Here is a 22,064-nt window from a genome sequence, read left to right as displayed (position 1 = left end):
CTGCAGGCAGCTGTCAGACGGGGAGAGGAGAGAGCCGACGAGTCACTTGAGCAGTGCTCGGTGTTCTGAAAACTGATAAAGAACGCCTTATTTTTTAAAAACACATACACAGACACAGGGGCACACAGGATTATTAAACAGACCAGACAGGATGGTATAAAGTGGCTTAACAACCACTTTAAAGGGGAAGTTGAGATTCCAGGGGGGGCATTTTCCCCCCTTGCCCCTACCTGCGGATGCCCATGCTTCTCAGGTCCCTCACTGCTGCTCCTGGCCCTCCCTCCTGTTGAGTGCCCCCACAGCATGCAGCTTGCTATGGGGCACCCAAGCTGAGCTGCAGCTCCCTGTGTCCATTCAGACATGGAGCTGTTGTTTGGCCCTGCCCCCTCTCTCTCCAGATTGGCTAACTGACTTTGATTGACAGCCATGGGAGCCAATGACACCACGACTGTGTCTTAGCCAATCAGGAGAGAGAGTCCTGGACAGCCGAAGGACTTGTGGACATCGCTAGACAGAGAAAGGGCTCAGGTAAGTATTGGGGGGGCTGAGGGGGGCTGCTACACACAGAAGACTTTTTATCCTAATGCATAGAATGCATTAAGATGAAAAACCTTCTGACTTTACAACCCCTTTAAGTGACTTTGAACGTGGCATGGTTGTTGGTGCCAGACGGGCTGGTCTGAGTATTTCAAAAACTGCTAAACTACCAGGTATTTCACACACAACCATCTTTAGGGTTTACAGAGAATAGTGGGAAAAAGAGAAAATATTCCGTGAGCGCGGATATGTGGACAAAAATGCCTTGTTGATGTCAGAGGTCAGAGGAGAATGGGCTGACTGGTTGGAGATGAAAAAAAAGGCAACAGTAACTCAAATAACCATTCGTTACAACCAAGGTATGCAGAATACCATCTCTGAATGCACAACACATCGAACCTAGTAGCAGATGGCTACAGCAGCAGACGACCACACCGGGTGCACCTCCTGTCAACTAAGAAGAGGAAACTGATGCGCAAAGGCTCACCAAAATTGGAAAACAGAAGGTTTGATGAGTCTCAATTTCAGCTACGACTTTCAGATGGTATGGTCAGAATTTGGAGTAAACAACATAAAATCATGAATCCATCCTGCCTTCTATCAACAGTTCATGCTGGTGGTGGTGTAATGGTGTGGGGGAAATTTTCTTGGCGCACTTGGGCCTCTTAGTACCAATTGAGCATTGTTTAAACGCCACAGCCTATGCGAGTATTGTTGCTGACCATATTCATCCCTTTATGACTACAGTGTACCCATCTTCTGATGGCTCCTTCCAGCAGGATAATGCCCCATGTCACAAAGCTCAGATCATCTTAAACTAGTTTCTTAAACATGACAATGAGGTCACTGTACTCCAATGCCCCCCCCCCCAGTTACCAGGTCTCAATCCAATAGCGCACTTTTGGGATGTGATGGAACAGGAGATTCTGCATCAACTGCAAGATGCTATCATGTCAATATAGACCAAAATCTCTGAGGAATGTTTCCAACACCTTGTTCAATCTATGCCATTAATAATTAAAGAAGTTCTAAAAGCAAAAGGGGGTCCAACCCGGTACTAGCAAGGTGTACCTAATAAAGTAAGTGTATAGCTATTGTACATTTATAACCTAAACTTTAATATTTTCATGAAATACATATATGTGCTTAAGTGTCATTCAGATTCAGAACAACTAAAGCAGCTATGATGTGCAAAGGATTAAAAATCAGCATTTAAAATAGTCAGAACTTGAAAATGGTTGTAGATGTGTTGCTTAGGCTACTACAATTTGTGCATTTACTGGAGGAATGGACTTTATATGGCAACGTATTAAAAATAAAATATATTGCAAGTTATATAAGATTTGACTTACCAAAAAAAAACAGAAGAGTGAGACGCAACCACCAGCCGTATGGAGACATGGTCCTGAGGAAGAGCGCCTTCAATTCTCTATGACAATATGTTTGAAGAACTGTGGGGGAGATATTGTGGGAATGGAACTGAACCTGTTTTGTACACGCCTGTTTAATCTTGTATGGACTAAAAATGTGTAACAGAAAAATACCCAGAGCGACCTGAATTTTGTGCATTACTTAGATATAAGATACGAGAATAGAAAATGTCACAGAAGTGAGATATTGATCTCTTATAACCAGTACGTCCTGTTCCTCAAGTAGTTCACATAGTACAAATGCTGCTACCTAATATATGTTTGCTTCGGTTCTGTTATCTTCTTAATGCCCCTTATAATTCTTGCCGTGAATTTTGTATATTTCTAGCATGCACATTCATTTATTTTGAAAAGTATATATAGTTGTATATTAGGTTACAGATTTGGGAGCCAAGTGCTGGTAGTTTTTGGCTCAGGGCTTTCAACATGAAAAAAATAAAAGTGGTAATAAAACCAAAAATATAATATATTGCCACTTACTAATTGGTAGATGTGTTGACTGCATTTGTTTTCTATTTTTTAGTCGGTTTTTACCTGGTGATCTGGCCAGTAACACACCTCCTGTATTAGAGTGCTCCCACTCTGGATGAAAGAGCACCGGTGGCATATTTGGACAGCAACATTGTCAGTCTGGGGGGAGGGGAGTGTTAGATGTACTAACAGATTTAAATATACTAACAAATTGAAGCCAAACTCCAGCTCATACTTTATAAACAGTTATTTTCCTTTTGGGATAAGACCTGGTTCACATTAGAGCGATCCATCTTGCTCGCACCGCGACCTCGGAGTGGCCGGCACGGACTTCATAACATTGAAATCTATGCAGGTCGCTCCGGGTCACCCCAAAGAAGCTCAGGACCCTTTTTCTAAGTCGGAGCGACTTTTGTCGCTCCTATTAGAACGGGTCCTCAGCTTCTCTATGGCAGGCGACCTGTCAGGTGACCAGGTCATCTGACAGGTCGCCCCAGTGTGAACCGGCTCTAAAGGTTTTACATAAATAAATAAAATCTGATCATTGTAAACACCCCTGCTAGTGTTAAATGGGTTGTCTCACCTCTGTAACTGATACATTCTGCAGGAGAGCTTGTTCTTTTGAAAAAAACAATAGACTTACTGGCTGGATCACCAGATGAAAATAGATGAAAGAAAGCCTAAAAAAAAAAAAAAAATGAATGCAGCCATCCATCTAGGAATCTAGGAATAAACTTTCACCCAATACATAAATCTATTCCCGAAAATGCAACCAATAACACAAAGTGGTAGTAAACTCCCATGTATGATTTTTAACTAAAAGTAAGCCCAGGGCTTTGTTTCTCAAAGAATAGGTACAGGAACTCCTCCTTTCCAAGTGACCCCTAGTCTTCGCCCCTATCCACCCCAGAGTACCACCCCCTGGTTACACCCCCTACCTACCTCCCAAGACTACCCAATTTAGATAATACAGTAACATTTGTGGTGCTGACTAACGGTATAGAACTTGTTAATGATAACAAGAAAAGCAGTAAAAAAGATCCCCTGCACCCATCAACAATAGATCCCCCCAGCAACAATAGACTACCCACAGCAAAATACCCCCTCTCCAACAACAATAGATTCCCAACAACAGCAACAGAAGTCCTCGCAATGAACCACCTACAAGAAAACACACCCCCCCTCCCTCAGCAATAATAGACCCTCAGCAACAACAACAGATCTTCCAGCAGCCAGAAACAATAGACCCCATCCTTCATAGATCCCTCTCAGCAGCAACTGACCCCCCCAGCAACATAAGACCCAACCCAGCAATAATAGACCCCCCTGCCAGCAACAAAAGACCGCCCCAGAAACAACAGACCCCCCCCCCCCTTGCAAAAATAGATCCTCTCCAGTGACAACAGACTCCCCATCAGCCAGCAACAACAGACCCTGCAGCACACCCCAGTACCCCTTGCCATTACATACATTCAGTTCTGGAGGTGCCGGAACTGCGTTTCCCCGCGTTCCTGCTAAAGAAAAACACGGGGTAAGCCTATAATAAGGCTTACTTATAGGTATAGGAGCTATTCCTTCAGAGCCATGCCATAAATAGTGACACTCGTGCGTGCGGGAGTGACATCATCGCAGGCTAGGCCATTCATATTGCCGAAGCCCGCCAACCTGGAAGGAAGACCCGGTGAAGATGGAAGCACCTTCAGTGGTGATAGCATGCCGCTGGAGGGGTTCGTTTTCAGGTAAGTCTATCATAATGTGCTAGTACTTTGATCCAAAAACCAGCTGTCCCCTTCCATAGACCACTAAGATAATCTATCCTAGATCCCCCCCTCCTATCTCAGTGCAGTAGCCTCCTATGATTTCTACATCTTGCATACAGAAGTTTGTTCCGGCCCTGGATTTATCTAAGCAGTAACTTCCCATAGATGTGACTGAGCTGTACTTATAGCACCTCTACTGTAGAAGTATGGCGGAGCTACTGCACAGATGTGGCCAGCACTGGAGAGATTTCTGAACACAGGAGGTAAACATTTTTGATCCTGTTGCCTTCATGGAGAGGAAACTATGCACATGAGTTTGGGTGAGAGTGGGGTCTAGGTTAGATAAGGGTAGGCAAAGGGGCTAGGGAGGTGATCTTAGGGTTGTTGGATCTTTTAAATCTTTTAAAATTATCCAAATGTTAATCAGTAACCTATGCCATAAATGAACTTACAGCATTTAACTTCAAAACACTAATGCCTAACCCTTGACCTTAACCCAAAATACTAACATTAAAACCCAATTTCAGCTTAGCCTAAACCTAGTTCTAACTCAACCCCTAAGCTTTTATCTGTAAATGGTTATGGCACCTGAAATTAAAGTTTTTGTAAAGTCTCGCTTTTTTTTTTTTTCTATTAAAATAATAAACATGTTATACTTACCTCTTTTGTGCAGTTGGTTTTGCACAGAACAGCCCAGATCCTCCTCTTCTCGGGTCCCTGGCTGGAGCTCCTGGCCCCTCCCTCCTATTGAGTTCCCCCACATCAAGCAGCTTTCTTTGGGGGGCGTTCTATCAGATTACCGCTACCCGTCAGATCATGTAACGGAAGTGACGTTCTGATCAAATAATACTGCGCATGCCTTCCACCACTAAAAGACTTCCTAATCTTACAGAATAAGAAGTCAGCGGACATTGTTAAACCCAGCCAAGTCTTGAATTTCACACTTATTTTAGCAGAAAACTGAGCTTATATCCTGAAATACAGTATTTCACTGCGATTGAGTGAGGGTGCCCAAAAATGTCCGTTGGCGGCTTATGACTATAAGTTTTGGCGCTGAGGAGTGTAGGGTGTGAATTTCAGTTTACTTCTAAAATAAGTGTGAAATTCAAGACCTGGGTGGGTGTAGCAAGATGTCCTCTGCCGCATTCGTGTCCTATCAGATTAGGAACCTATTAGCGGTGGAACGCATGCAAAGTAAGTATTTTTTGGTGTGAACGTCACTTTCGTTACATGATCACCCGAGCCGAGCTGCAGACACAAAGCTACCATTTGACCCCACCCCCTCTCTCTCCTGATTGGCTAAATTGATTTTGATTGACAGCAGTGGGAGCCAATGGTGCCACTGTTGTGTCTCAGCCAATCAGGAGAGAGAGTCCCAGATGACTGAGCCATTAGTGAACCTCGCTGGATAGAGAGGGGGGCTGAGGTAAGTATTAGAGGGGCTGCTGCACACAGAAGGATTTTTATTGTAATGCATAGAATGCATTAAGTTAAAAAAACTAAATCTGGTCCTATGATCATATATCTGTACAAAGCAGGCATACAACACTAGCCTAACTGGACAAAAAATATGTTTTTTTATAGTTTTGGATAATGTGGGGAAAGGTTATAAAAGTAAGAGGAGTTTAGAATATTGTCTGTGTTTCAGATGGGGAACTATTCTCTGTCTTTGCGCTATTATCATCTATTCAAACCAAACCTAAAAAAAAAAAAAAAACACTGTTTTAGTTACAAGTTAAATATTACAAAGTGGGAGGAGGAGTCTGGCTGTCCCTGTGAGCAGATCCACTGCTCAAAAGCTTCAACATCTTTTCTCCACTTCTGGCATCATAGGCCTGCCACAGAGTTCTTTAAAAGCCTCGTACACACGCATTGATTATTGGCCGTGAATTTTCGGCCAACGTCCGATCGGCCGATTTTCGGCTTGTTAGTATGATGCTTCCGACAACCGACTCAGATTTTTCTGCCGAAAAAAATCTGGTGTGCAGGCTATAAAATTTTTGTTGGCCGTCAACACAACGGCCGATTTTCCGTCAGTCAGTACAGATTTCGGCAGACAAAAATCTGATGAGCAAGACTGGGCATGCTCAGAGAAGAAAAAACACACGGAAAGTAAACCAGCACATGACATCACTTCTGAAGTAGATTTTTGTTGGCCGAGAAAATTCGTGTGCAGTTTAGGCACATTCCAACCAACAAAACACCACTCAGGACAAAAGTCGGACGATCGGTCGGCCGATAATCGCTGCGTGTGTACGAGGCTAAACTCTCTCTATACACTGCTACAGGACTGGGCTTTTCTTCAGCTGGAACTTAGTGGAACTCAATGAGTTGGTGGAACTCAATGAGTACCAAGCAGGTACTCACTTTTGTTGCCAGTGGTTTAGACATTAATGGCTGTGTGTTGAGTTATTTTAAGGGGACGGCAGATTTACACTGTTATACAAGCTGTACACTCACTACTTTACATTGTAGCAAAGTCTCATTTCTTCAGTGTTGTCACATGAAAAGATATAATAAAATATTTACAAAAATGTGAGGGGTGTACTCACTTTTGTGAGATACTGTAAATGTAATGGAAATAAATGGACATGGGTTTCATTTCTTATATTTCCACAAAAACAGAAAAGAAAGCAAACCTTTTTCTTTTTATTCTGTGCTTGCTCGTAGACATACATTGGGGTTCAGTCTAGATCCGTCTGAGAAACTGAGAGACAGATCCAGACTGAATGCCTATGTGAAAGGGCCCTAAATGGACTATTTTCAAGTTATTCATAAGCAACTTTCTAAAAGAGAAACTATTTTTTTTTTTAACAATTCCCAGGAAGTAACCAAATAGCTGGATTCTCATGCTTATTTATATGGCACTGAATGTTTCTCACAATTCAACCTGTTTGTTTGTCATTGGCATGCTATTTGTATTATCATCACAGCCTACAGCGATATATATTTGCATGTCAGTTATTTCTGGTTGAAAGTTCCTCATTGGCACCTTCTTCTGGAACCATGATTGCTGCTTTTCTCTATTTGCTAATGCTATGAAAGCTATAGCCAGTTCCACTTCTCAATGTTCTATAATGATTGGTCCCCTCACTATCTGTATCTACCAAATTTGTGAAGGGTTAGCTGAGAAAAGCAGGGAGATGCTTGCAACCTCCTACTACTTGGACAGTATTTACTGTAATGTGTCTGTTCTGTTTTTCTATTGAAAGTTCTCCCGTGTTAGTACTTGTTTAGGCTGCAGCCCCTCCTAGTGCTCATCATGACTCTACATCTTCCTCCTTTTTGCAAGCAGATTAGATAATCAAGAATGAGGAAGAGTTGGGGTAATTTCCTTTTTAGAAAGGAACCCCCTTGGGTATATCGGACTTTATAGGTAACCAGATATTAGAAAGTATATAGGTTCAGAGTTTAATCCAAAAGAAATTGTGTTTGAATAAGTGGGGTAAATTGGGTAATTTCCTTTACTCCACTGAGATTTATAGCCATTATTGTTTCACTTTACCACGTAACTCTTAAATCTTCATGCATCGTGCGTGATAAATATGAAACATAAGCTTAACTATCATCCTATGGTCTACAGCCACTCTCTAGTTGGAAGTCTAAATGTTTCCCTACTTATGATCATTAAGATCAATGTCTACAAGGCATGCACAGCAAAGCAAATGTATCCTCCTCATGTGTTTTGATGATACAAGCTTCTACCTATACTTGCAATTTCTCTAAATATGTTACACAAATTGTACAGATATGCAACACACCTTTGATGTCTTTATTGGATAGGCCACAATTTTTAAGGGAGACAGCAAGCAGTTTGCACGTAGAATTGCACATTGAAGATAGAAAAAGTGTACAGGTTTGCACCTTAGATATTACGCATGTATTGTCCAGTTGCAATTTCTAAGTGACTGAGTGAGCGTATTACACCTGTAATTTTTTTTAAAAAGTGTATTTTTGTGTTAAACTGAAAATAAAAAAGAACCAGTTTGCACCACACCTTTGACGCCTACAATACTGGTTTCCCATTTCACCAACTTAATAACGGAAAATGTGCAATATTTGCTGTAAAGCGTTTAACCCTCCTCTGACAGGCATGCAGCAAGTAGATTGCAAGTAGAGATAAAAAATTTAGAGATAAGAAATGTTTCTTCCAGGAATGAATCAAGGCAGTACATGTTAACAGATTTGAAAATCAGTTTTTAAGCCTGTTTGGACAGGCTGTTATATGTCAACCAACATGCAAATTGCGTATTCTGAAAAAAATAAGGCTATTTCTTCCCAGACACAAGAGAGAAACACTGTAAATAATTGCATCACCCGACTGTAGTACAGCTTTTATACCACTTTTGGACAGGCTCATGGTGTTGAGGTGATGGTAACCAGGCAGAAGATCTGTAAAAGCTGCTCCTGTATTTCCTGAATATGTTTTCCCGGAAGGGGCCCGGAAGGTTCTCTGCTGTATCCAGGAAATACAGGAGCAGCTTTTACAGATTTTCCACTTCTGCCTGGTTACCATCACACACGCTGATTAACCACTTGCCTACAGTGCACTTTCACCCCCTTCCTGCCCAGACCGATTTTCAGCTTTCAGCGCTCTCACACTTTGACTGAGAATTACTCAGTCATGCAACACTGTACCCATACAAAAATTGTGTCCTTTTTTTCACACAAATAGAGCTTTCTTTTGATGGTATTTGATCAATACTGGGTTTTTTATTTTTTGTGCTATAAATAAAAAAAGACTGAAAATATCGTGAAAAAACGCATTTTTCTTTGTTTCTGTCATAAAATTTTGCAAATTAGTCATTTTTCTTCACAAATTTTGGCCAAAGTTTATACTGCTACTTATCCTTGGTAAAAATAACCCAAGTAAGTGTATATTATTTGTTAAAGTAAGGGCCCTTTCACACGGGCGCTCCGTATGTCCGCAAATCTTCCTATTTTTTTGCGGATGATTTGCGGACATAATGTAAGTCTATGGCATTGCGGATGTCAGCGGAATACCATCCGCTGACATCCGATTTTCCTCCTGTCAGTTCTGTTCCGTTTTTTGGAACAGAAAAAATCCTATTTTTGTTCCATTCAAAAAACGGAAAGGAAGGAAAATCGGATGTCAGCGGTGTCATCCGCTGACATCCGCAATCCCCCACAGACTTACATTAGGTCCGCATATCATCCGCAAACGGATGGGATGATATGCGGACCTACGGAGCGGATGACAGAAATGTCATCCGCTCCGTGAAAAAAAAAAAAAAAAAGTCCCGCAGCGGACCTTTCACACGGAAAGCCCGTGTGAAAGAGCCCTTATAGAGTCCACAAGCTATGGTGCGAATCATTGAAAATTGATCACACTTGATCACACCTGATGTACTGAAGGCCTATCTCATTTCTTGAGACACTAAAAAGTCAGGAAAGTACAAATACCCCCCAAATGACCCCTTTTTGGAAAGTAGATATTTCAAGGTATTTAATAAGGGGCATGGTGAGTTTTTTGAAGTTGTAATTTTTTCCCACAATGCTTTGCAAAATGAAGATTTTTTTTTTTTTTTTACAAATTGCCGTATTAACAGGTTATTTCTCTCACACAGCACATGTATACTTGCAACTACACCCCAAAACACATTCTACTACTCCTCCTGAGTATGGCGATACCACATGTGTGAGACTTTTTCACAGCCTGGCCACATACAGAGTCCTAACATTCAAGTAGCCCCGTCCGGCATTCTAGAAGCACAAATTACACATATAATTTCCTGACAACCTATCGCACTTTTGAAGGCCCTGGAGCACCAGGACAATAGAAAACCCCATAAAATGACCCCATTTTGGAAAGCAAACAGCCCAACGTATAATTTTTGAGGCATAATGAGTCTTTTGAATATGTCATTTTTTTCCTCAAGTTTTTGGAAAATGTGGAAAGAAAATGAAAACACATTTTCTTTACACAAAGCTGTCCATTTATGCAATATTTCTAACACATAGCATGTACATAGCAAAAATTGCACCCCAAAATACATTCTGCTATTCCTCCTGAGTATGGCGATACCACATATGTAACACTTTTTCACAGCCTGGCCACATACAGAGGCCTAACATCCAAGTAGCGCTTTACACAAAGTTGTCCATTTATCCACTTTAAGACTGGGCCTATTTTTGACACTTGGTGTTTACAAGCTAAAATCATTTTTTTTGCTAGAAATCTACTTGGAACCCCCAAACATTATATATTTTTTTTTAGCAGAGACCCTAGAGAATAAAATGGAGATCGTTGCAATATTTTTTATCACACCATATTTGCGCAGCAGTCTTCCAAATGCGATTTTTTTGAAAAAAATTCACTTTTTTGAACTAAAAAATAAAAAAACAGTAAATTTAGCCCAATTTTTTTTCCATAATGTGAAAGATAATGTTACGCCGAGTAATTACATACCCAACATGTCATGCTTCAAAATTGCACATGCTCACAGAATGGCGCCAAACATTGGTACTTACAAATCCCCATAGGCAACATTTTAAAAATTTCTGCAGGTTACTAGCTTAGAGTTACAGAGGAGGTCTAGGGCTCAAATTATTGCTCTCGCTCTAACGATCGCGGCGATACCTCACATGTATGGTTTGAACACCGTTTACATATGTGGGCGGGACTTGCGTATGCGTTTGCTTCTGCGCGCGAGCTAACGGGGACAGGGCGCTTTAATTTTTTTTTTTTCCTATTTATTTTATTTATTATTTTTTTATTTTTACACAGTTTAAAAAAAAAAAATGTTTTGATCATTTTTATTCATATTACAAGGAATGTAAACATCCCTTGTAATAGAAATAGGCATGACAGGTCCTCTTTATTGTGAGATCTGGGGTCAAAAAGACCTCACACCTCACAACTACACTAAAAAAGTTCAGCGGTCTCTGGTGACCGCTGAACTTTAGGCTACGTTAACATGTGAGCGTAGCGATCGCGGGCAGAATCACTGCGATTCTGCCCGTGATCCAGAAATCATTGCAAATCGCTGGACGCCTGTGCATTGCCCCTGATTTGCAATAGCACCCCAAACGCTGTGCGATGTTGCTGCGATTTCCGCCTGCCGAATCGCGGTAACATCACGCAAACAGCGCATGACGCCCCAAAGAAGCTCTTGTACCTTTTTTGGGCGTCATGCGATGTTTGCGCGATGTTACCGCGATTCGGCAGGCGGAAATGGCGGCAACATCGCACAGCGTTTGGGGTGCTATTGCAAAAAACGGGCAACGCACAGGCGTCCCGCAATTTGCAACGATTTCCGGATCGCGGGCAGAATAGCGGTGATTCTGCCCGCGATCGCTGCGCTCACATGTGAGCGTTATGGGTGTCAATTTCTGGGCACTGATGAGGTGACTGTTGGGTGACAGGTGACATTGGGGGGGTCTGAGGACTGTGTGGGGACCTTTATTAGTGTGATTTTACTGTGATTTTACTTTTGCAGGTACACAGAGCAGTAACTCACTATTTCTAGCTCTTCTCCCCTCACACTGGAAGCTGTATGAGGAGAGAAGAGCTAGTAACAGTGAGTTACTGCTCTTTGTTTACAATTTGTGATTGGCTGTGAATGGATTCACAGCCGATCACATAGTAAACAGTCACTGTCAGTGACTGTTTACTACTGCCGGTGACAGCTGTGTTCCTACGGAACACAGTGCCACCGACATGACCGTGCTGCGCGCTCCCGATCGCGCATGCGCGGTCATCTCCCGGGCGCCTCCATTGTGATCGGCTGTGTCATTGGAACACAGCCGATCACGTGGGAAACAGCCACGCCCATTGGCTGTTTCCCCCCTGCCGGTGACGGGGGGTGTCCCGGGGACACACCGGCAGTGCAGGGCGGCGCGCACGCGATCGCGCGCCTGCCCTGCATTCCTGGGATCACGTCATATGACGTCTTCCCAGGATAATGGTCGCACCGCTCCGCCGTCAATTGACGGCGGGCGGGCGGCAAGTAGTTAAGAAAGGTTGTTTTTAGTTTGGTGCACTGCAAGCACTTTTTAAATATTTCCATGAGGGGTGTTGTCCGGAGAATGACGTTTTACTGAGGGACTGATGCACACTCCCTGGCTCCAGGAAAGGTGGCCCTTGAGGGGCAATTATACGCTTTTAGACGTATGCTTAGCCGCTAGGTCGCAGGAGCGGAGGTGAGGTCCCAATCACATAGGGTGGAGAGGTGAAGGCACTTGTCACCACAAAGGATACCATTGGATCACTCATTGTGGACTTGTTAGAGTGCATCTCTGGAGAGTGCAATATTTCTCTGATAACGGGAAAACGCCATCAGCACTTTATTAAGCGATTATTGTTTATATTTGCTTAGTCATAATCTCTATATTTTCACTTGGTTCTATACAGTTATATCTTATTGTGTTTACTTCTGCACACTCAGCACTTTATATCATTGCATACAGAGTGGCTACTGTATGCATGTTTTCGGTTGTATTTATATTCACTCATTTTGGTGTGCACGATTTATTATCGTTATTATATGTGCACAATTTGTGCCTTATTTTCATTATTGTGAAAATTACCTTTAATCCATATTATTTTATTTGTTCACATTTATAATATTTAGCACTATTGCACTTTGTATTTATTGCACATATTTTCGGGACTTGTTGCCATGATCTTTGTTTTCTTAATGTTCAATTTCAGGCCAACTTTTTCGCTTTCCTCTTTCATCTTCATTAAGAGACTCTTTAGTTTTTATTCACTTTCTGACATTAGTGTGGTATCGTCTGCATAGCTCAGGTTGTTGATATTTCTCCTTGCGATCTTAATTCCAGCTTGTGATTCATTGATCCTGGCATTTCGCTTAATGTACTCTGCATATAAGTTAAATAAGTAGGGTGACAATATACATCCTTGCCGCACTCCTTTCTCAATTTTGAACCAGTCAGTTGTTCCATGTCCTATTCTAACTGTTGCTTCCTGACTTGCATACAGGTTTTTCAGAAGTCAGGTGAGGTGGTCTGGTATTCCCATTTCTTTCAGTAATTGCTACATCTTGTTGTGATCCACACAATCCAAGGCTTTACTGTAGTCAATAAAGCAGAAGTAGACATTCTACGTGAACTCCCTTGCTTTCTCCATAATCAAGCAAATGTTGGCAATCCAAACTCTAGTTCTTCTGCCTCTTCGATGCTGCTGAAGGCTAGCTTGTAGAATTTTCAGCATACCCTTGCTAGCGTGTGAGATGAGTGCGATTGTATGGTAGTTAGAACATTCTTTGGCGCTGCCCTTCTTCGGTATCAGAATGTAAACAGACCTCTTTCAGTCCTGTGGCCATTGTTGAGTTTTCTAAATTTGTTGGTATATTGAACGCAGCACTTTAACAGTATTATCTTTTAGGATTTTAAATAACTCAGCTGGGATACCATCACTTCCGCTAGCTTTGTTATTAGCAATGCTTTCTAAGGCCCACTTGACTTCACTTTCCAGGATTTCCGGTTCAAGGTCAGTTATTGTATCATCGTGGTCATATAGGACATTCAGATCTTTCTTGTATAGTTCTTCTGTGTATTCTTGCCATCTCTTCTTTATCTCTTCTGCTTCTGTATGGCCCTTGCCATTTTTGTCTATTATCATGCCCATCATTGCACAAAACTTTCCCTTGATTTCTCCAATTTTCTTGAAAATCTCTCTATTATTTACAATTTTGTTGTTTTCCTCTGTAATTCTTTGCATTGATTGTTTTAGAAAGTATTTTTGTCTCTCATATCATAGGTGTCTTTAAAGTTCCAAAAGTAAGAGAAATCTGAGCTTTAACACCTTACAAAGATCAAAACTTGCAGATACTGCAAATATAAAAAAAAAGAGTCATAACATTTAAAAAACACGTACCTTTGAGGAATATTGCTGCTTCAAAATACCTGCAGGTCTGGTGTAGGTTTATCGCATTGCCACATATCCCATCAATCCCTACCACCTTCACACTGTGATCACAATATTCAGTATGTATATTGCACTATATGTTCCTTTTCATTAGCAACTATTATAGTATTATCATTACATTTATCAATAAATATTGTGACTATCTTATAAAAATTGTCAAATATTTGCAGAACAGAATCTCATTCCTTTTAATATTAGGCACATTTAAAAGCAGAGAGTTTTCTTCTTCTTTCTTCTAAAGATACAAATAACAAATGTACTTTCTAGAAAGATACTATATGAAAACCTTATAGATTAGCTAAAAATAATCTTACCAAAATGTAATGGGAGCTAATCTTGTAGACAGGAATTAGTCCTATTTCAGAATGCAAAATGAAATGAAAGTGAATTTTTAAGATGCCACAAGTAATTTTTACAGATTTGCTTAACAGAATCATATGCTTTTTCATGGTAGACAATTTGGGAGGTCACGAGCTGGCAAATTTCAGTAATACATATTAAATGTTGTTTCCTAAAAGTATTTTTTTTAAAAACAAGTTGCATTATTTGCTGTTTGAATCACATTCCTTATGATGTGAGGTTGCATTGGAGGGAAAGATTCAAGTGTTACTAAATCCAGGAGCCTGCATTCACTATATCTGGTCTCCCACAGTACACAGAACATGGAAATGCAATTATTTTGTTAAATATTAACTGCTAAATAACCTTTCTCTTCAGCAGTATATAGCAGTTTTGTGACTTCTATCAGTGTCTGGTTAAAGCTTATAGGAGGGGTTTTCATACTGCACTGAGCTGTCCTATCAGGATGCAGGACCCCTGACCCTCTGTTTGGACATTGATGATTGGCCCTGTGCTGATCACATGCACTCTCCCAAGAAAGAAAAAAAGAAAACTCTCTAGCAATGCACACCAAACTGAGCATGTGCAGCCTGACTCCATAGACTCTGCCCTATCCGGACCTGTTTTGGAGTCAGTGGAAGAAGGAGAGGATCAGAGAAGATAGGATCAAACAGCCTTTTTACACAATGCAGAGGATTAACCAATTAGGTTCCACTGATTTTACTGTTGTGGGTTTAGTAACAGTTTAAGCATAATTCACCCAGAAATGTAAAGTGAAACTATTTTTCTAAAGACATTGTATAAAAATTGTACAAACATCTTGGTACAGAATCTCATTCTTTTTTTAAATAGTAGACGATTTGGGAGGCAGGGAGTCTGCATTTACTAGTCAGAAATAATAAATTAACATTTTTTTTCTTCAAACATTATATAAAACATTTAACAGATTTGATGTGGCAGGATCGCCTCCTGAATGTCTGGAAGTGACTGCTTAGCTACCCTCTTAAAAGTGATCCACTGCAGATTGCTTTTAAGAGACTACAGAAGAATGAACTTACCCAGTGGATATATAGCCTCTCTGCCCATACTTGCTGGACCACATGTCTGTGGTTGGCTGGGCCCTCCTGCTGACCATGTGATCCAGCGATGTGGAAACATTACCTTCCACATGATGGTGTAGGGCAGGGATGGCCTAACGGTTGGATAAATGTTTGTCATGAACCTGCCATTGCATTATAGCACTAGCTGCAAATTTCAGAAAGGAGGCCTAATCCACCAGCTGGACATGTAAAGCCTGCATTTTTGTCAAGCTGCTATTGAACTGCTGGGCATGGGGATGGCCTACATTTCAGAATCTGGGGAAATGCTACAGCTGGAGATGACAAGAGATTGCAGAATAAGTGGTGGCAGCCTAAACTTCCCTCTACTCTGCGTGGCCCCATGCTAATACTCTTCCCCACAGAGTGATCTGGGAAGTCATGTGTCTCTTTATACACATAGTACCCAAATGACTGATGTTGCCATATTTAAATGCTGAATTCACCTTTCGTAACATGTTACACCTGTATTCAGGATGTAACATGTAACAAATGCACTGGCCTCCACACCCCCCTGATTCCCCATTTTCATAGCGAGCAAGGGGTTTTCTCCTCCTGCTCATTGATGCAATCTAAAAAAATGCAGCTGTGCGGGGCTCCATCTGCCCGGCCGTATTATCCATTCACAATGTTCTGTGAATGGGAAAGCTACAAGTCTCAATAGCCTTTGTGGCTGGTTCTTTATTAATTACTGTTGAGCACTCTAGGTAGTTTATTGAGCTTCCTGTCAGTGTGTAACTGCCTGCCCATATAGGAGGAACAGGCAGACAGCCACCCAGACAGTCTGTAAGATTGTGGCAATACACCCACAATCTGCTGATTGTGGGGCAGTGCTTTTCAGGTCTCTATGCTTTACAGGTTACCTGCAAAAAAAAAAAAAATATTTTAATATTATTTTTTAGACATGTGCTAATTGTTTCGGTCCGAATGTAAATTTCCTCATCAAGGAGCATCAATGGCACTTAAAAACAACTTTTTCCATTTCACTGGAATCAATTACCAACAGATAAGGGGCACTGCAAAGAGGGCCCCATGGGCACCTGCATACACATGTTTACACTTAGGCTGGTGGGAGGAGGAGATTGTGTATGCTTCATCAATGTACCTTGGCCATGCTAAGTTGTGGCTAAGGTATATCGATGACGTCTTGATGCTCTGGGATGGCTCGGTTGATAAGCTAAGGCAATTTAGGGATGAACAAAACCAGAACACACAAAATATCCATCTAACCTATGTAGTGAATTCACAAGAAATCTCCTTCCTGGACCTGTATATAAGGTTGTCAGAGGTAAACTTACCACTGGGACCTTTAGGAAGAAAACAGCTGCTAATACTTTGCTGCACGCCAGTAGCCATCATTTAAAATCCCTAGTTTTTGGGATTCCAGTTGGACAGTTCCTCAGGATTGAAAGGAACTGTTCGAGTGATGATGACTACTGACGCAAAACAGATGACCTCTATAAAAGGTTCAGGGAAAGGGGTTACTCACATCACCCCCTTAGAAGGGCTAAAAGAATTGCAGGTAAAAAGACTGGAAATGACCTTCTAACATCTAACTCAGTCACCCCAGTAATGTCTGAGGCTCCAATAAGGATCATCACAAGATATGGGACACAGTGGGAGGGGGTAAGCCAAATCCTACGGGATCATTGGCATACTGACACGATCAGATAAAGTGAAGGCAATAGTTGGCCCAAAACCAGCAATGGTTGCCAAATGAGCTAAAAACTTAAATGACACGCTGGAACAATCTGAATTCTTGGGGACACCTAATAGAAACTGGCTTACTGATCTCCCTGAACTAAAAGGAATGTATGCATGCGGTCACTGCAATATGTGTAAGTATGTTGACAGATCCGATGTGTTTTCCGACTCTGATGGTGAAATACATTTTGAGATCAAACAGTTTAATAACTGTGCTACTACAAGGGAACTCTACATTTTAGAGTGTCCCTGTAAGAAAATGTACGCAGGTAAAACCAAACGCCAATTACGTGTCAGATTCGGCGAACGCTTAAAAAGTATAAATATGAATGAGGAAACACCTATTGGACTGCATTTTGTAGCAGTACATGGGGGAAAACTCAGTGGACTCAAAGTAAAAGGCTTCTTTGCCCTTCAATTATCAAATCGTAGAGGGGACTTTGATACGGTTCTACTTACCTTGTCCCCAACTTTGTTTTGTTAAACAACAAAATGAGCTTAAAATTCTTCCTTGAACCTTGACGTGGGTCCCTCGGCACCTGAATGGGTGATGCAAGTTACTGGACACCCCTAGTATGTTCAGGTGCAGGGAGACCCTTTCAGGAGGAGGAAGCATATGTTTGTGAGCTCCTGGTTGATGTAATTTCTAATGTAGTCTGACATTACGCCATTGTTTATCCTGATGTAAATACACCTCTGATTTGATTTGATTTAAATGGACTTGCTTAGTTGCAGTTAAAAGCACAGTATGGTCTTCAACATAAATGTAATTGTTACATTTTACCACTAGATGACCCTGGGTAGACACTCTAAATGTATTTGTATTGAATGGGCAGTTAACCCTTTAAATTGAGAAGATGGAGCGTCAGTATGTCCTGACGAAGCATACGTGACATATGCAATACATGTTGACATAAGTGGTACAGAGGGCTCTGCGGTTCAACATGCACTTCACCAGCTTTATGACGCCAGATCCGCTGCCTGCAGGGATTCGATTTCCATAGAGATACAGACAGTGAGAGCACCCAATCACAGCTTGGAGCCCAACACGAGGAACGCTTGACTAGGAAAGAGTTCTCAGCTGCTACACCTGCACTTTCTATCGATATAGAGGGAGGAGAAGGAGAATTACATCGACCGGTGTGACGGAGTGGTGAGAGCCTCTGGGCACCCCTGTATCTACATCCCCAATGCATATGACATATTGGCTGCTTTTCTGTTTGCTGGGACTACGCAGTGTGTCAAGTGCCTGTGCTAGACTTTGCTGATCCCTTAAGAACTTTGGCTGTATACATCTTTAGGCTGGCTAGCTAAAAAATCACCAGGTGGTTTCCTTGACCTGCCAATCTTCATTATATGGACTGTACACAAACCATCACAGCACCGCTGTGTGGGTCACAACGTAGACTCATGGGCACCAAGAGACCTATACCTCCATAGGAGGCTTTGTGCTCCCCTGTTATCCCTGTACTGGGACTGGTATAATATTGAGTCATACAGCTTTTCCTGATTGATTTAGGATACTGGGCACCTGCGAGCAGTTTCATTGAGTCAGACGTATTCATATTGTGTCAGGGAGATATGTCCTGATTCACTGCTCTCATGCCAGATTGTCTTGACCTAATTAGAGCTGGTTTGGCTGCATGCTGGTGATGCCTGTGTGTATGTGGGGCCCATTTTTGTTGTGTGTAATGTGACAAGGTTGTCCACTTGGTTTTTATTAAGGTTTCTTTGGGTTTTATATTTGTAGTATTTTTGATTGGTCATATTTCAATAAAGTTATAATTTGGAGATTAAAGATACCGTTGTTGGTTCTCCGTACACAACTTTTTTCGTAGAGTGACCTGTAGGTTTTCACTCTTTTTTTTTCTTTGGTTAGCTTACTTTAGTTGTGGAGGAACCCCGTCCACACTGGGCGAATCGGTGAATTAATCTACCATTTCAATTCGTCCCATAATGCCATCATGGGTTGAGGCCACAGTGTTTTTGTGACGGTAATCACTGTCACTGGGAGTGAAAGACAGATACTTACTGAACACTGAGAATATGGTTTGGATAACTTCAAATGGGAGAGTAATATTTAGCAACAATATCTATCAAGAAATATGAAGAGTTGATCCCACTTTACACTGTGAGACCCATAGACTGTTACTATGAAGTCTGTGACTCCTAAATACTCAAAGCTATGCTTTAGATGTGTATTCCATGTACAATGTATGAGACAGACAGACTGTCACTGGCAGGCTCTCCCTATTGTTCATCTATTGAGGTGTGATGTGAATTGTGTTAAGTCTGTCTGTTCCATTGTTAAATGTTAATTTGTTTCTGACCAGATGGCTAGATTATTAGTTCAGGTTAATTCTATTTCTGTATACAATTTCATCTGCATATGATAGTGTAATCAGGCAACCCCTTACCTGTGTGTGGTAATCTGATCAGGAGGGGGAGGTCCATGCTGTATATAAATTCTGTGTGACTGTTCAATAAACGTAGATTCCAGTACAAGCTAAGTTGTCAGCTAGCTTTGTATGTAGGGCGGCTGGGAAAATATGATATGTTCGCGACTGGGATGAAGCCGTATACTGACGGTAGACCACAAGTACAGTGTGGGTTGAGGTTCCATTGCAGTTTTTATTTTTAACTTTGGCCTTCCCTATCAAAGAACTGTCAAATGGAGGCTCCTGCAGTAGGCATAGGGTCGACGGGCGGCATGATTGATGATGACGGATCCACATCAGGGGAAAATGTTTTTTATTTTTTAATAAAGGATTTGTAAAAAAAACTCTCTGTGTTTTTATTATTTTTTTTATATTTTTTTTTGTGAATGGGTATGGGTATGTACCCGATACCCATTCACATACAGGAGGGGCGGGATATGGAGGCCCCCTGCCTGCAGACCCCAAGAGACACAGCCCAGGGTTGTCGGGAAGAGGACCTTCTCCCCATCCACATAAGACCCCCTGCCCCAAAGCACCCACCCCCCCCAAGTTGAGGGCATGCGGCCTGGTATGGTTCAGGAGCAGGGGGGTGCTCGCTCGTCACCCCTTTTCCTGACCTGCCTGGCTACATGCTCAGAGAAGGGTCTGGTATGGATTTTGGGGAGGGGGATCCCACGCTGTTTTTTTTTACATTTTGGCCCGCTGACAGATGATTCATGGTTCTTAAGGACGTGGGCGGCCGGCTTCCTGGCCCGCTGCTTAACAACCAGCTATTTCTTCACACAGAATTCAAACCGGTCGATCGTTTTTCGACTGATCCGAATTTTCTAATTGTTCTGAAAAGTTGGAATTTGTTAGAACTTGATAAATGAAACTCATTTGAATAAAAATGAAATAAAATTTAAGGAAAACTAAAATAAACAAATTCTGAAACCAAACTAAATGAAATCCATAACAAAATAAAATTAGTAACATAACGAATCTATCGGAAACGAAACAAAACACATTTTTCCATTCTGCACAAGTCTATTATTTTTTGGAAACTTGTACTTATCCTTTAATACTTATCCTTTAATACTTTATGAGATAAAAAAAAAATTATACTTCTTAGAATTTTTTGGGCTATGACTACTAAATGTTAAGAAGATAAGATAGAGAAAAAACTTGTCAATGCTTATTTTGTATTTTATTCTTACTAAAAAACGTTTGTCAAACAATAACAATATACAGTAAATGAACAAGTCAGAGCAGTAAAAGATTTCATGGTAACAATACGTAGGATACCTTTGTACATAAATAATCAAATATTAAAAGCTAACTGTTATAACACTTCAATGTTAAAGGAACAGTTCGGTACCATAACGACGTTTTCAAAATGAAGTTAATTTGGTGTAAGGAGGTCCCAGATTATTATATGGGATTAAACCGTTCTCGAACGGTTTAATCCCCAAAGTCTGTGCTCCAGTGTTGATCTCCCATAGGCACCTTTGATTGGCTGAAAGCAGTCAACTGACGCTCTCACTCACCCTGTGACTCACATTCATGAAACTGGCTTGAAAAAGAATGAATGCAATTGTATGTCAATGTATGTGACTGTAAGTATGATTGTGTGTCTATATGTTAATGTCTGTCTGCATGTATGATTGTGTACCATTGCATGTATGACCATGTTGCTGGTTGAATAGATTGTTGTATATGTATAAATGCAAACAAAACCATAAGTACATTACTATCTGTCTAACCCTGGTTTTATACCTGGACCCTGATGGTCAAAGTCTAAGAGCTAGATGTAAAGTGTAATTGAGTAACTTAAAGCAGGAACTTTACTTTCTCAATTAACATTGACTATTTTGAATCCTTATGCTGCTAGCATTAGTAAATGAATAGGAAAGTATATTATATTTAATATTTTTTTTTTTTTACATTTCTACTGTTACTTCCTGGTTTGTTGCCTAGGCAAATTATGTCATACATTCCAGGAGACTTCTGGAGGGGAGGAATGGTTTTCTCATCTAAACACACCCTCCTGGTCTGCATGCCTGAGCTAAAGGCAGATGGATTCCAGGAAGTAAATACTAAATGAATCATCTGCCCTTACTCAAGATGGCCATGATCAGAAATGCTAGGGGTGTTTTTTTAAGGTAGTTTCTCAGTACAATAAAGCATGGAGACTTGGATGGATGGGTGAGTTTTCCTTGAATATTAAAAAGGAATTAAATAGTGCTTTTGGTTTGTAGTCCTCAGATGCAGTGCAGTTCCACTTTAATTAATATATCATTCACCGCCATTTAAGAAACTAATTACCGCATTTATCGGTGTATAACATGCACAGGCATATAACATGCACCTCAATTTTAGGAGGGAAATTTCAGGAA

General features: G+C 41.1%; 1 protein-coding gene across 1 annotated transcript in view; it reads right to left on the bottom strand.

Annotated features, from left to right (window-relative positions):
* LOC309565542 (5-hydroxytryptamine receptor 3A-like) overlaps window positions 1-1,938 on the bottom strand; it is a gene marked incomplete at both ends in the record, with an annotated part of 97,818 nt that extends 95,880 nt beyond the window's left edge. Inside the window, one exon of the mRNA XM_082270500.1 lies at window positions 1,890-1,938. Within this exon, the coding sequence (XP_082126626.1) occupies window positions 1,890-1,938 (49 nt within the window). The remainder of the gene's footprint in view (window positions 1-1,889) is intronic.
* Between the last annotated feature and the right edge of the window lie 20,126 nt (window positions 1,939-22,064).

Source organism: Pelophylax lessonae (assembly GCF_965119305.1).
Source record: "Pelophylax lessonae genome assembly, chromosome: 10".
NCBI lineage: Eukaryota > Metazoa > Chordata > Amphibia > Anura > Ranidae > Pelophylax > Pelophylax lessonae.
The sequence above is the reverse complement of the archived record's forward strand: the minus strand, read 5'-3'. Positions and strand labels throughout refer to the sequence as shown.